Raw genomic sequence first — 15,299 nt, 5'->3', positions numbered from 1 at the left:
TTTTACTTAAAAAATTTCAATGAAAAGGAACTTTAACCCAACGATTAAATTATTATATATCTAAAAGTCATGCGTTCAAATTGTAGAAATAATTTCCAACAATGCAAGTAAGACTGTAGATTCGATATATATGATCTGATCTTTCTCGGAGATCTGTCTCAACTACTCTCTTTCTTTAAAAAATTAAATCAACTTCCTGCTGAGAATTATGACATGAAAAAAAGATTATTTATTTTGAAAATTTTATTTTATCAACGGCGGTTGTTAGAGAGAGATTATATATATAATAATTAAATTAAGGTATATTTTATCGTGTACAGCGCATAGACTGTCATTTACAGCCCTACATTTGACAAATCTGGGCCAGATGGTCATGTCAAATCTCCAGGAAGGAGGATAAAGCGTGTGGTACGGGCGGGGTGCAGAAAGGAAATGAAGCATGAGTTGGTATTGGGGGGCGACATCGAGAGTTCAATTCTTCAGCAGTGTGTTTATCAAATGCTTGCGGTGCCCGAAAACTTCATGTGCTAGGCTGCCAATGTTTCCTGAATTTATTTGATGGGCAAAATATTAGAACTGTCTAGCAACTTGGTATAAAAAAATAATAATAAAAAAAAAATGAAGCATGAGTAGTACTCATGCTACGGTGCAACGGCAATGAATTAGACGATACACTACAGAATGATTTCTGCTCAGTGGAACGAAAACTTTGAAACATTGGCCGACGAGTAACGAGACGTTTATGGTTCGAAAAATGGGATACAATTAGAAAAGAAATTAAAAATAAAATAAAAAAATAAAAAAATAAAAAAATTGAAGCATGTGCAAATTTTACCATTAAAAAAAGAAAAGGAAGAAAAAAAAGTCTTGGCTGGCATGGCCATCGAATCTCTTCGTGATTTCGTCGTGGATGAAGTGGTGTGACTTTAGTTAATTTGTAATTGCGATGAATTGCAAAACTCAATATTGACGATGGATACGGCATGAGCTTAGCATGTCAGATCTATAGAATAGCCTTTCATTATCCTTGAGAGGGTTTGAGGGAGATTCGGCTTCGTTCTGATTTTCTTTCACGCTGGGGAAAGTGATTATTGCGTTTGTCAAAAATGCCATTTGATTTATAAGAAAAGTTATTTGATCCCCTATAAATTATGAAATGAGTATTCCTATATTTACTTGTAAAAATGAAAATTATTCCTGGTATACTTCATGGACTTGTGGGGATCGACCCAATTAGAGGGATGGCTTTGTATAGGGCTGGAGAACACTAATGAACAAATTTGATGAGTTGAGTCAATCGAATTAGAGAAACCTAAAGGGATAGGCAAAGAAATCTAGGGGCAAAGTGGTTAAAGTTAGATGAGGTAACCAGGCCAAACAAATCAGAACCCTACTTGATTGCCTGACTAAGCTAGATGAGTTGAATGGCCAAACCAATTAGGCGGGCAAGATGAGTTAGAGTGCATTAATCTCACTCAATGGTCGAGTATATATACACATGGTTCCTTTGGACAAAATCTTATCCCCCTAGCAATACTCGAGCCTCATTTATCCAATTCACTGAATTCTTTGGAAAATAGCAGGTCGAACTGTGTTTGTCGGCTCAAACCGAAGGCATCAGTTAGTCAAGTGTGTTTCTTTATACTGAAAAATTAGACAAGCTTTTTCCCAAAGTGGTCTGAAATGCTAGACAACCTTCCTCGAGTTACTTCTTTCTCCTAAAGATGTTCCAAGATGTCCAACAAAGCTGTTCAAGATCTGGAAATGTGCAACCCAAGTTCCTAACCTATAAAGGATTGGCAAGAAGTTCAACAGTTTGCTATGACGAACAAATTAAACAAGCACAAGAAATATGGTGGGCATTCCTGTCTTTCGAGCAAGGATGGCACATGCTTGAATTTGGTTTCATTGTTGAAGCTTCTGGAGAATGGCTAGCTAACTAAAATTAGTTAACCAAGACCAAGCTAAATTGATATTCAATGTGATACGAGGCATGTTATCTAATTATTGTTTACCAAACTCTCAAAAATAAATAGGAGAAAAAAAAAAGTTGAAGAAGAAAGTGTAGTAGTAACACGTGCAATATCGAATCTATTTTTAGGCATTAATATGTTTGGCTTCCATGTTCACCAATAAAACCTAGAAAATCCCTGCTCCTAATATCTAGAAACCTAATTTTAGCTTCTCTGCTTCTTTTAGGAACTTCTCACCTTATTTCCGATACCATGTACACAGGAAGAAGAAAGGAAATATAACTCCAAAGTGAAAGAAGGCAATTCCAACTGTTGCAAACTGGAAGGATTGGAGAGAAATTGGCTGTTTGCAGAGTTGCACAACAGAGAAAGTAACATGGAGACAATCTGAGACTTAAAGGAAAACCTATTTAGAAGGTTAGAGGAAACGAGCAATCTTTACTTTCACTCTTAGTCAAAATTAGACAGCTGTAAGAGAAATCTCCATTGAACAAATATCAAAGTCTAATCCTCACAAGCATCCAATTGAACTGCAGCATGGTTGAAAAGTTTTATAATTGACATGGAAAGAGAATATGCATCTATAGCTTGTGACCACCATGCCAAGAGAATGAAATATTTTTACAGAAGTCAACAAATCACCAGTATCGATACCAAATTATGGTCACAATTATAACATATCTCAAACTATCTGAATCTAAAGCAGGAAATATGGGTCAATCAGTTCCATGATTACATACATACATACAAGCAGATCCCATATGAAAAGGGAATTTAGCTAAGAAAAAGTTACCTCCTACATTCTGCATTCCCCCACCAGTAACAATGGAGAAAATTCTAGCCGCACAAATGTATCTCCACTAAGCAAGCATGAACTAGACGTTAACCTGTAGATTTTATTTCCACATTAAATACTCCTGAAATATTATCACACTATAAGATTATGCTGCAGAATATGATTTCTCAGTAACTGGTAAAAATCATGGGGCGTTAGTTATTTCTAGGGCAATAATAAATTTGCAGACCATGAAAGCATACAAAAGAGTTAAGATGATCCAGCGACCTAATTAGTTTAGTTGAATTAGTTAGATGAATAATTTCAGTGAGGTTTGCAAATTCTCAATACAATGTTCATACTGTAAACATTGGTGATGATGTTTGGCCAGAGTTCCATTTGTCCATTAAAGCAAACCATTTTCTTAGAAATAATTGTTATCTTCAACTTTCAAGCAAAATGTAACTAAATGTTGTCAGGACATAACTCATTGACAAATTAATTGTCCCACTAATCTGTAATGCATCCAAGGGAAGTCTTTGAACAGTTTCTGCAAAAGTGTCAAGAAATAGATTGGAACTAACCAACTTGTGCTAAACCATCGGACAAAGAGTTAGACACAACCAAGAAGTTTACAGGTATGTTTGTCCCAGAGAAGATTGTTCTGAAGTTTGTAGCAATCTTTAGAACAGAGAAAGGTGTTTACAACTTTTAAGATTTAATTTTTTTATTAGTTATAGTAAACTAGATAAATTTAATTCTTGTTTAGTAGAACAAGTTATTTTAAGAGAATAGGTGGCTAAGTTATTTTAGAAATGAATTATCCTAGGTGAAAAGGATTCATATCCTGTAAAACAAGCTCCATGCTCGTTTATCAATTTTTTTTGTCACCTCATAATTTTCTTGCGCCACCCGCTTGCTGGACTTACAGGTCCACCAAGGAAGCTTCCTCCAGAAGCCATTGCATCAACTCCCAAACACTGATCTCGAGAAGCCTTGCTTTGTCTGAATCCACCTCAACAGAATAAGTAGCAAAGGAAAAGTCCTAATGTGCTCCTCCCATTGATTGCACAACAGAAACACCTATCTGTGTTCCCAGAGAAGCTAAAGCCCAAGACAATCCACCGTGCCTCCTCTTGCACCATCTATACAAGAACCCATCATGAAAAGTAACTCAAACACCACCGCTCTCACCTGCGAGAAAATCAAAGATCATCCCCTGTACCCTCTATGCCAGGCAAACTCCATCCCCACCAAAAGGCTTTGACTTCTTGCTCCAGCTTTGCAAGCCCATCCATCTTTACAAGCAGACACGACAAACCCTCACATTAGTGCGCCCTTGGTCTGTCCGAACAGATGCCTCATCTCAGCCCTCTCAGCAGAAGCTGCACGACCACAGCTTCACCAGCAAAGCGGAGATCTTATGCCATCATATATAGGGGTGAGCAAAAGTTTGACTAAACCAACCGAATTTTAAAATTCGGTTATGTTTATTCAGAATTTCAGTATTTTTTTTCTAAAAAAAATCAGTTAATTCAATTAATTTGGGTTCAATTTTAAAATTTCTTATTCGGTTAAACCGGATAAACTGAATTTTTTAACCGAATCAAATTTTTGACCCCAATTTTTAGACCGAAATTGAATTTTGTTAAACCAAACTGAATTTTTAGACCCTAATTAGAAAAATTCGATTAATTTGATCTTCGACCGAATAAACCGACATTTTATGGGTTCGATTGTTGGGTTTTTATTAAAACATTCGGTCGGTTCAGTTAGTTAGAAAAAAAATATGTTGGTTGATTTGATTTGATTTTAACTGAATACTCACTCCTAATCATATAAGGACTGAAAGAACCATGTGCCTCCCCAAATGCAAATATGCTCCCTCTTGGTGGTTGACCTGACATTGCTCTAGCTAGCAGAAAATGCAGTCGTTGCCTCCTATACTATAGGCCCAACCTTGATGTTTCTCCTAACTGCCTACTACATTCATTCAGATAAACAGGTTCAGATGCAAGCAACTTGGATTGTTACTATTCTGATATCCCTTCTGTTTTGATTAACTTGGAGATTTTATTTTATCATGAGAAAGAAAGAAAGAAAGGAAGGAAGGAAGGGCTCTTAAGGCACAACCCAACCACTTGTTAGATATTGTGCAAGTTGGGATGTAATACAGGATAGTTAAGGGGGGATTAATACAAGAATTCTAGTGCAACGCTATTTTAAATTTCATAAGAGAAGATCAAATCTCTTATTGCCACGGTAAAGTTGTTGTCATGTGACCAAATCTGGAAACAACCTCTTGCAAAAAGCAAGGTAAGGCTACGTACAATGGATCCTTCCTTAGGACCCCGCATGGCGGGAGCTTCGTGCACCGGGCTGCCCTTTTTTTTTTAAGATCAAATCTGAATACAATACACACTCACGGATTGATGGAGATTTGAGATCCACAAGAGATGTAGACATTGAGAGTGAAGATCACAAATAGTCATACGTGAATGACATGCTTAAATTCATGAGAAGTAACATGAACAATCTAAATTTTTTAACAAATTTCATCCTCTATACACAAACAATGCATTACATGCATTCTCACTCATATTTGCATTACCCAATCTTTAAAAACGTGAACTTTTTTTAATGTATAGCATAATAATCAATAACAAAGGCAACAAAAATCAGAAAATGAGAAACATAGTGGATTTGAAGCACCTAATTTCAATGGTCAATCAGATCCAAACATATTCCTTATGATTAATTGCAATTTTTATTATTTTTTGGAAGGGGCAATCAAAATAATAAAATAAAATAAAATCTCAATTTCTCAAAAACTATGAGAAACAAAATACAATAGTTCCTTACTCATTGGAAAAGAGACCAAGAAAAGATAATAAAATAACCAAACTAAACAATGCTGATGATGAATTATTTTTACGCATGGAAAGAACAACATGACAGAATGTTGATAACTAGTTTACGTTGTGTTCTTCATGTTAAGGAAGAATAATGCAAATTAGAAATTTAATTTTAAAGGCTTAGCCTTTGCAAAACCTTTAAAAGATCCTTTTATATAAGAGATCAAGTTATTTTGGTAGTTTTAATTTGTAAGTTGTTATTTAAAAACAAGAGATTTATTCCAATTTTAATTGTGAACTATTTTATGCATTATATTATTTCTTTCCTCAGATATTTTTGATATATTTCAATTTTATATGGGCTAGTCGTTAAGAGGATCCTAATCCGATGTATCGCAAGCAATTTAACATTGTTAAATGAATGCAATTAGAAGCTGATGTAGCCCAGCTGATGAACAAGCGAACTAACTTCGCTTTTTTTTATTGATTGCAAACTCTCTCTCTCAAGTTTTTACCATAGTACTCAAGTCAATCCCCTACCTCTAGTGATTATGAATGTAGAGGCAGTATGTAAGAAGACATGCCAACTGAGGTGAAGAGGAAGGGATAAGAGTTGAAACATTACATCCCTAATAACTAGGCATCTTATATCACAAAAAAAGTTATTAATCTTTAAAAAATTAATTCAATTTGTAATGAAGTTAATTTATGTCATTTGAATATTGAAGCTGTGAAAAAGTTTTACCTCTGTTAATTCTACAGATTTGACTCTCTTTTAGATTTTACCAAAGATAAAGACAATGATCTCATCTAGTGCAAATGCATGTCAACCACATGCTCAATTACCAATCTCTAACCGTTCTTCACCATTACTCACTAAACAACATTTGTGAGTTGAAGGAATTCTTTCTATCTCATTTACTATCATTTCTTCATTTACTTCCCTATAGCCACCACCACTAAGGTTGACTTATGCATGGACCGAGCCATCACAGGGCTTATTCTTAACACATTCTATATTTTTGCAGTATCTCTAGGTTGGGCTTGCACTGTTACACTTATCCAGGATTACCCATTGATCCAAACCTTCATTAGACAATCTTTAGAACTCCAAGGATGAGATTTGCCTCCACATGAATTCCAACACCAAAAAAACTAATATGACTTGTTGAGTGTCAATTTTAGAAGGCTAACTGGAATCATACAAACAATTAAATAAAAAACACTTAGGTAATTTACAGAAAATCTTCGTTTATACTGTGATCCTTATGTTATAAATCGTTTTGTTCATAGTGAAAGGCATTCTAATCTGATGGAAATTATTAGCACATGCATTGAGGTATTTGTATAGACACATTCCATGTAAGATAGGTTCATCCTCAACTTTGTAGAATATGTATTGATCATCATTTAGAACAAAAATTTACGATACAAAATTGAATACCCTAACCAGAACATAAGAAATGGAAAAATGATACGGTGAAATGAAAATAATTTGCAATAGTTCATATTTTTTTGCCAGTCAACCCTAGATCTCAATGCTTAAGCTGTTGTCTATCTGAGTAGGTAAGGAAACATTCTCTTAAGTCTTAACCACTCTAAAGTGCAAAATTTCCTTTTAACAACTCAAAATCAAAGGACCTGCAATAGACTTAAAAGAAACCGGTAACAAAGATACTCTGACTGATATTTTATGTGGTTGTGGTAAAATTTCAATGATTAAAGAGATTAATTCAAATAACAACACATCAAGTCATCTTTTGGAAAGTTTAGAACTTGAAAATTATTCACCTAACCTTCATAACTTGTATTAATCCAAATTCATTCAGTGTTTCAGCTAAATGTAAATTGGCTTTTTCTGTATTGGCTTAAAAAAACGTAGTTAAGATAGTTGGAAAATGGATTTCAAATGAATCTGTGAGAAGTATTCCAAATTTTATAGAAACAAAAACTAAATAAATGAAAATGTGTCTTTTACGATACTGGGAATAATCAGGATGTATTAACTCAACCTTCTACAAAAGGTGAAATCTGTCATCCTGGCGGCCCCCACGACTGCCTCACACCATTGGGAGGGAGTAAATTAGGAAACTTAAACTAACCATGTATTAACTCAACCTTGTAGCATAAGGAACTGGATACCATATAAAAGTAGCTGGTAGTAAGATCAAAAGACTTTTGAACCTCAGGAAATAAATAATGCAAAGATGTCCTAACTTACTAATTCAACCATATGCTGTAAACTAAAACTGATCATTTGATTGAACCTGAGATCAAATGCAACAAGACTCAGCATGCTGATACAAGATTTTAGCTTTAAAATTCAAGACTTAAACCTAGCAGAATTACTACAGATGTGAACTACACAGCAAGTCAACTTTAAGCTTGGGCCAAACTGAGAGAAGATTTCTACTTTAGTCTAGGTATGAGATAGCTATATTTCAAGTTACTTAGTGAAGAAAAGTAGATAGCAACAAGCCAACTTGTAAACTCTCTGACCATACAAAGAACCAAGAGGAAAATAGTGAATTTTGAACAAGATTCACATCCTTTCCAATTTTAGTCGCACAAAAATAAAAGTTGATAGACAACTCATAATGACAAATACAGCAAAAGAAGCATGAATTAGTACCTCAAATGTCAGTAGACTTTTTCGCATTAAGTATTCGTGATATCTGGAGACCTCGACTAAATGCTTCATTAAAGAGTACTCTTGTCTGCATTTCCTGGGAACCAGGCAACCAGGATAGGAATGCCACAGGAGCCATTACAATTACTCCAAACATTATTTCATATAACCGAGCCACAGCAACCACAGATTCCCATAGAACAGTAGATTGAAGGAATGGTTTGAAAACCTGAGCAATTGAGATTAAACCCCAGCCAGTAGGAATGAATGCTAACAGGCTTGTAAAGAAATCAACAATTTTGAAGGAAGTGAACTGCAGCAATACAATGATGACAAGTATCAGAAAGACTATTATGAAAGATTGAATGCCTCGATATGTCAAGTGTTCCTTGGCAGCATATCTATCCTGAGCATAATCCATGATGACAAAAATGCCAAGGGCAGCAAAGATGCCTATCCAAGAAAGAAGATACACAGAAACACTGTGGCTATGACTTGCAATGTTTAGCTGATACACAATACCATACTGGAAGAAGAAATAACGGAGATCTAATATGATCTCCAATAATTTCCCCCAAAGACCAGTTGTCCGAAGATGATCATTTTCTTCATTCCACCATTTCTCCCAAGATTGATCAGATGTTGCAGAAATAAGACTAGGATACCAAATCCAGTTCATAAAATCATCATAGTCATAGACAGTTTTCAACCAATCAAAGCCAGACGGATTGAATGCAAATGGAGCCATGATCCATGATACAACCAAAAACCAGCTTGAGATGGTCATTACTATGTAAACAAATGTATTCTTCCCAATGGCACTATAGGCAGCATACAAGGTCAATACTATCCCTAGTTCTATTCCTTTTATGAAATGGCTGCGTGCATAAAGTCTATAATTCTCAGTAAATTTCTTGTGTTCAACCACAAAACCACGTCCGGTAGCCCGATATTTTGCACCTCCATGAAGAATAGTTCGCCCATAGTAATGGGTCTTAGTTCCCATTGAGAAAGTATAGAACACTGATGCAAGTTGTAACTGCATTGTCAAGAAGTCCCAGATCGCAGGAAGAAACCCGTGCTCAAGTGAGTTTTCTATAATCATTGGCAATGCAGTAAAAAGCCCCAGCTGGATAATGAATTGCTGATTGAGAACAGTACCAAGAGCTGCATTATTTGTAGAGTCAGCATTGCTTCTGATGGAACTCTCAAGGCCACTGAGAGCCAGATAAAGGCGACCCCAGACAAAAGCATAGACAGTCAGTACCACCATCATTGTGTTAAAATAGAAACCCACAGTTGTGTAAAAGAAAGAGAGCATCCGGAAGAAATCTAACCTATGGCCTAACCTATAAACATCTCTGCTTAAGGTCTGTTCGCCATTACCACTAGCAACTTTGGCTTCAAACATAGATATTTGATTCAGGCCCACATCTCGGCCTTTACCAACCTGTATATATTCATGATGGGTAACATTGCCGCCGCGAAGTGTACAATTAAATCCTGCAAATATATCCTCACTAATATTGATGACCCTTGAAGCCTTACTAATGCCTCCTCGACTTAAAAACCAAAGGCGATCAAAGACATCAGGATGGCCATAATGCATCCGTACCTTTAAAGGGTTTGCCAGAACCCTCTGTCCAAGGGTGACAAAGCTTGTTTCCTGAGCTGACATGAACCAAGCCAGGGAAGAAACAGAACCAGTAAAAACATGTTCACGAACTCCCAAGATATTTGGTTTTCGGGCCCCATAGTTGGATGAGTATTCTTCTAACAGATTGCGCATTTTGAGGGCCTCCTCAAAGTAGTTGTCTTGGTTCATATCAATTGTTTGCACTGCATCGCCCCTTGTGAAGATAAGGGCATGGTTCTGGTTCTCTGGCTTGCCTTCTCCAAGCTTTAGAGGCCCAGGCAGCTTGACCCTGTATATCTCCACTTCTTTCTCCAGTTGTTGATCATATTTAACAAGAACAGAAAAATATTCCACTTCATCTCTGCCTGACTTCACTTCATCAACATAAGCAACACGGAGGGCTTCATTGTTCTTCATCAGGTACAAAATATCATTGGCACGTGTGTCATTCTTAGCTTTCTGGTTTCCATAAATCTGGCAAGCAACCACGTAAGTATACTTCATCAGAGCAGTTCCATGTTCGTGACCTTTAAACAACAACATGCTGCTGCTAGCTCTACTTAGACTTTGGGATGGTGATGACTTACCACCATCCTCCAAGTTATCTAAGTCTTCTATTTGCCTCCTCGAGGAACCAACTGAAGCTAGTTCCCTTGATCCTTCCCTTATGTCAATCTCAGAAGCAGAATCAAGAAATGCAAGCATCTTAAGAGCTTTGTAGTAGTACATCATTCCCCGCACCGTCCTTGACAAGGTCTGCCCCCTATATGAGGCCCAAAGTCGGAGATCCCTTGATCTTTTACCCCATAGCTCCTCCTCATCAGTCATTCCCTCTCTCTTCATGCGTTCCAAGAAGTTTACCCATTCATCTTCATAAATCTTTTGCAAATAAAACATGATGGAGATGCCATCCTCATTTTCTGACTGAAGCTGTTCCTTGCTGTACAAAACTTCCTCATTGTAATATGGAGTCAGCACACTGAAAGCCTGCATCTTTTCAACCTGGGGAGCTCGAGGCATGTTCATGAACAATGAATTGCTGAAGAATGCAATGCGTCTTCGTGCCTCAAGATTCTTTGGAATGTTATTCATGGAATCCTTAGATGTAAGTATTGTGTGTAGTCTCCTTATCTGCCTATAGAAGGTTTCATTTCCTGCAGCCGGAAGCACAACAGCATTCTCAAAGGGCAACTCAGTTGATCCAGTTGGTGCCAAACCTGCTTCTTTAAGTTTCTCTATGCTCTTCTTGTTTTTAGGGAAATCACGTGTAACTATGTCATACAGGGTTTGCAGTGTGTTGACCACCTTGTACCGATCTTTATTTGGCTTGACTAATGTGCTCAGTAGGGCAACCAGTTTGTCATAGATATTCTGCAACACACTCATATTATATTCTACTGTGAACTTCTCCGCACGAATGCTGCCATCAAACTCGTCAAATAATCCAGTAACAATGGAGTGTTCTTCAGTTCCCACTTTGATGATCTCGAGGAGCAAATATTTAATGCTGTCATAAGCCTCAATGACTGTACATCGCCTATATTCATTTTTGCAAATCTTCCTCCAGAGTCTTCTGTCATTGTTCTTATATTCCTTTGCTTGTCCAAGAGCCAGAAGCAGTTCATTGCAGAGTAATAAGCACGGCCACCTGATCACTCGGATATCCCATGCATTTGGAGGTAGATCAAGAAGCTCCACTTCACGATCGTTCACAATATCCTCCTCTCTAAATGTGTGAATGATCTCATTCCATATCAATGCAAACCTGCTAGGACCAACTTGATTTGATTCAATCTTGTTGTATGGGCGGCCCAAGCCATACCTCAGCTTCAGCCGGTTTACAGCGTCTCTGAATCTACTTCGTAGCGAGCCATGCTGCTGAAAAACCTGTTCTTCTGGCATCAGATGGAACTGCAAGGCACTAGCAAAAAACTGGAACCTCAGCCTCAATTGTTGCACATCACGAATCTCACCCAGGTGTGAGAACAGGCCTACTAGCGCCCCAACCATTGAAGAGAAGATCGAGTACCAGATTTGAATGTCCATTAGATAAATCAGAACAACAGGAAGCCACAAAATGAACACTGCAAACCTGGAAGTATGGGAGAAAAACTCATGCCACTGGTATTGAACACCTTGAAGATTAAGTATGGCTTTGGTAGGGGAGATCATTGGCTTGATTTGCAAGAAGTAGCTGAAGATGAACTTTACAGCAAGGAGTGCAACCCAGAAAAGAGCATACTTAAGGTTGTCCAACAGACCTTCACGTAGCCCTCTACCAACGAAGGTGCGACTCTGGAACCACCAGGTGAGAACATAAAGAATCCTCCAATTGGTCTTCTCAATGAAGTTTCGGAGCCAAGGGATGATGAAGAGTGCGATGGCAAGCAGTTCAGGGAGGATAAACACTGCGGCAGCCTCCAAAATGTTCATCAGCCGCCGGTTCGCTGCAGTCGACCACACTCTGTCTTGGTTCCTCTGCCTCCACATCCGAGAGTATAGGATCGTGAATGCGACCGTCCACGACGCAGCAACGAATATTTTGAGCACCATTCGCACACCGAGCAATCTGGTCTCACGCGAGACAAGGTTGTACTGGGTGCCCACGTCGAGAAGCGACTGGAGCAAGCGGAGGCCAGCCCAGGTAATGAAGATGGTCAGGAGGCGGACCTGGTCATTTCGAGTTTGGAGGTTCTGCCATGGGTACGTCTTGTTGCCATGCCACGCGACGATGATGGCTGCCTGAAGGAAGAGGACGAGCATGACCCAGAGGCGATCAAAACTGCGGTAGAGATTCCAGAAAGAGCGCTGCTCCACGAAGCCCGTCTTCCCCACGCGGTTCTTGGTGGGCGGAGTGGCGAAGAAGTTCTTAGACCTGTCGAGCGGCCAACGGAGGCGCTCGAAGCAGTGGCTGTTCCAAAAGTACTCGTTGATATCATCATAGTTGCGCCAGGCGGAATGAGGCGCTGTGCCGTTGCGACTGGCGTCGACCTCTCGCTTGATGGTCTCGTAGATAGGGGTGACGACGCGGGCGAGGAAAGCGTTCTCGCCAGATATAGCGGGGAGAGCAGGCTGGCCCGTCGCCTCGTCCATGTAATCCTCGAGAATGCGGTTGAGGTCCATGGCCATGTGGTGGAAGATGTAGGAGAGGCATTCGGGAACGAAACGGACGTTAGCTGCCTCGCCCCAGATGAGGAGGTAGAGGGCGGCATAGAGGAGCTCGCGGCGCGGGTCCGGGGCGGCGCGGCGGTTGCGGGAATCGGCGATCCAGACGTTGGACTTGCGGCCAAGATAAGAGCACCATGCGGTGTAGTTGTGGAGGAGTTTCTTGCGCACGCGGCGGACGACCTTGGCATCGAGGACGTCGATGTCTTCCGGCGGCGGTTGGGTTCGCATTTGCGCGTTGGCGAGGAGGAGGACGAGGTGCTCCCGTTGGTTGCGGATGCTGTCGCGCTGAAAGCCGAAGAAGGCCCCGAGCCAGTCGAAGAGGTCGAGGCCGTCGTGCCAGCGGACGAAGGGCGGCTTCCGGAGCTCCCCGACGGCGCGCAGCGCAGCCATGGCGGCTCGCACCTCCGGGAAGCGGAGCGACGGATGATCCGCCAGGAAGTTATGGATGGGAATAATGTTGAAAGCATCCTCCCCCTCCTCCCCGGAGCCCTCGGCCGTCGCACGGGGCGGCACGGGGGACTCCGTGCCGTAGCCACCGCCGGATCCTGGCCAGTTTCCTCGCTGGCGGAGGCTCATACCTTCCTCAGATCTGAGAGTTGCTTCCCCTTCTCTCGTAGTAAGCCCTCGCTCCGCTGCGATCTTTTCTGATATTATGCTTTCGAGCTGTACAAAACGCAACCGATGGGATGAGCAACCGCCTGTGGGGATTTGCAGTTTTGTTAGGCAATACTATTATTTTAGGAAATGTCATAAAAATAGTAAAGTAAATTTATTTTTTAAAATTTAATTTAAAAAAGGGTATAAAGTGATTTTTTTTCACATGTGCTGACCCAATTTTGAACCGAAGTCATTTGGTAGCTTTGAACTTGGGGAACTTTTATTAGTCCTCTTTTAATTTCTCTCTTCGTTATCGTTTTCAAATCACTAGGGAAAAAAACATTAAAAAACCCAATCGAGGCCCACGGTTCTACCCATCATTTTGACGCATGTCCTCGTAGGCGGGACCCATCTGTCGGCCTCGAACGCGGATAATACGTGGGTAAACAAGCCCGGCACGCGGGATCGCATCTATGCGGACGTTGGCGTTTCATTTTTGAACTGATGAACCGGGTGGCGGATATGGCCCGCGTAAGAAGTTGGGTGCGGGCCGTTAAACGATTAGGGAGGGCCGAGGACGGACGTCGTGGCTCGGAGCACGCGTCGGCTTACCCGTTCGCCGTGGAGGGCGGCTCTTTCAAACAAAAGAATTTTTTTTTTTTAATTTTCATTTAAGGGATTTAAGCTAGACAATAATAAAAAAGATAAAATATATAAATAAATGGCATAGTTCGTGGGAATAGTTGATCTTTTCTACTAAAAAGATTTTAATGTTGTTTAGTTGGAGAGCGGATTCAAAAATTGAGAAAAAATTTCTATCTGTCGGTTTCTCGATCAAAGAGGATGAATTATTAATTCTTTTGGTTGTTTAATTGTGACAATGGATTTATAAATCCATCTCCGTCTCATCTATGAATTATATTTTTCCTCCCAAAAGATCGTACGATCAATCATATGGGGTTACTACCATGAATATATTTTCGTACATCCAAAATCAAACTCCATCCTTCCTTCTTCATCAACTATGCTGTCCTCAACCACCACCTCACTTGACAGCTCGCTGAAACCTCGCACTCGTCAGCTGCCTTGCACTCGTCGCAAGTAGCTAGCAACCGGTCCTACAAGATCAGCTTGTGCTCGCTAGGGCCGCCTCACGCTCGTCGTGAGCAGCAAGGGCAACTTGCAAGCAGGATCATCTCAAGATTTCTTGAGGCCCTAAGTAAAATAAATTTAAAAAAATTCCTTAGTTTAAAAAAATTGATTTACTTTTTAAAAAATAAAATATTATTTTTATATAAAATTTAGCTTTCTCGTTAATATTTAGATAATTTTTTTAACACCTTAAATTATTTAATTTTTTTGAGACATTGAACGTAAATAAAATTTTATTAATTTTAATTTTAATTTTTTTTATGAAGCATTTTACTCTATGTAGTATGAATAAAAAAAATCTCTGATTATGTTATTATCGAAAAAAAAAGAGTGAGAAAGAAATATTATCAGCGAGGGAGAAGAAGGGCATTCTCTGAAAGTATCATCGGTGAGAGAGCATAAATGTACAAAATTATTGATGAGAAAAAAAAAAGACACCAACGAGAGAATATAAACATACAAAATTAAATTAATGAGGAGAAAAGAAATAGGCACGAAGTGAAAGAACAATTAA

General features: G+C 39.3%; 1 protein-coding gene and 1 non-coding gene across 2 annotated transcripts; both read right to left on the bottom strand.

The window, feature by feature from the left end:
- Positions 1 to 2,538: 2,538 nt before the first annotated feature.
- Positions 2,539 to 13,734, bottom strand: LOC121984132 (callose synthase 12-like). The gene is made up of 2 exons (XM_042536938.1): positions 8,236 to 13,734; positions 2,539 to 2,860 (listed from the first exon to the last, which is right to left on the bottom strand). Exon 1 carries the CDS (start codon positions 13,610 to 13,612, stop codon positions 8,237 to 8,239), a length of 5,376 nt encoding a protein of 1,791 aa, XP_042392872.1. The 5' UTR covers positions 13,613 to 13,734; the 3' UTR covers positions 2,539 to 2,860; position 8,236.
- Positions 10,532 to 10,611, bottom strand: LOC121988224. The gene has a single exon (XR_006113959.1). It is a non-coding gene; the product is annotated as a small nucleolar RNA J33 (small nucleolar RNA).
- Positions 13,735 to 15,299: the final 1,565 nt, after the last annotated feature.

Source organism: Zingiber officinale, chromosome 5B (assembly GCF_018446385.1).
Source record: "Zingiber officinale cultivar Zhangliang chromosome 5B, Zo_v1.1, whole genome shotgun sequence".
NCBI classification, from domain to species: Eukaryota; Viridiplantae; Streptophyta; class Magnoliopsida; order Zingiberales; family Zingiberaceae; genus Zingiber; species Zingiber officinale.
The sequence above is the reverse complement of the archived record's forward strand: the minus strand, read 5'-3'. Positions and strand labels throughout refer to the sequence as shown.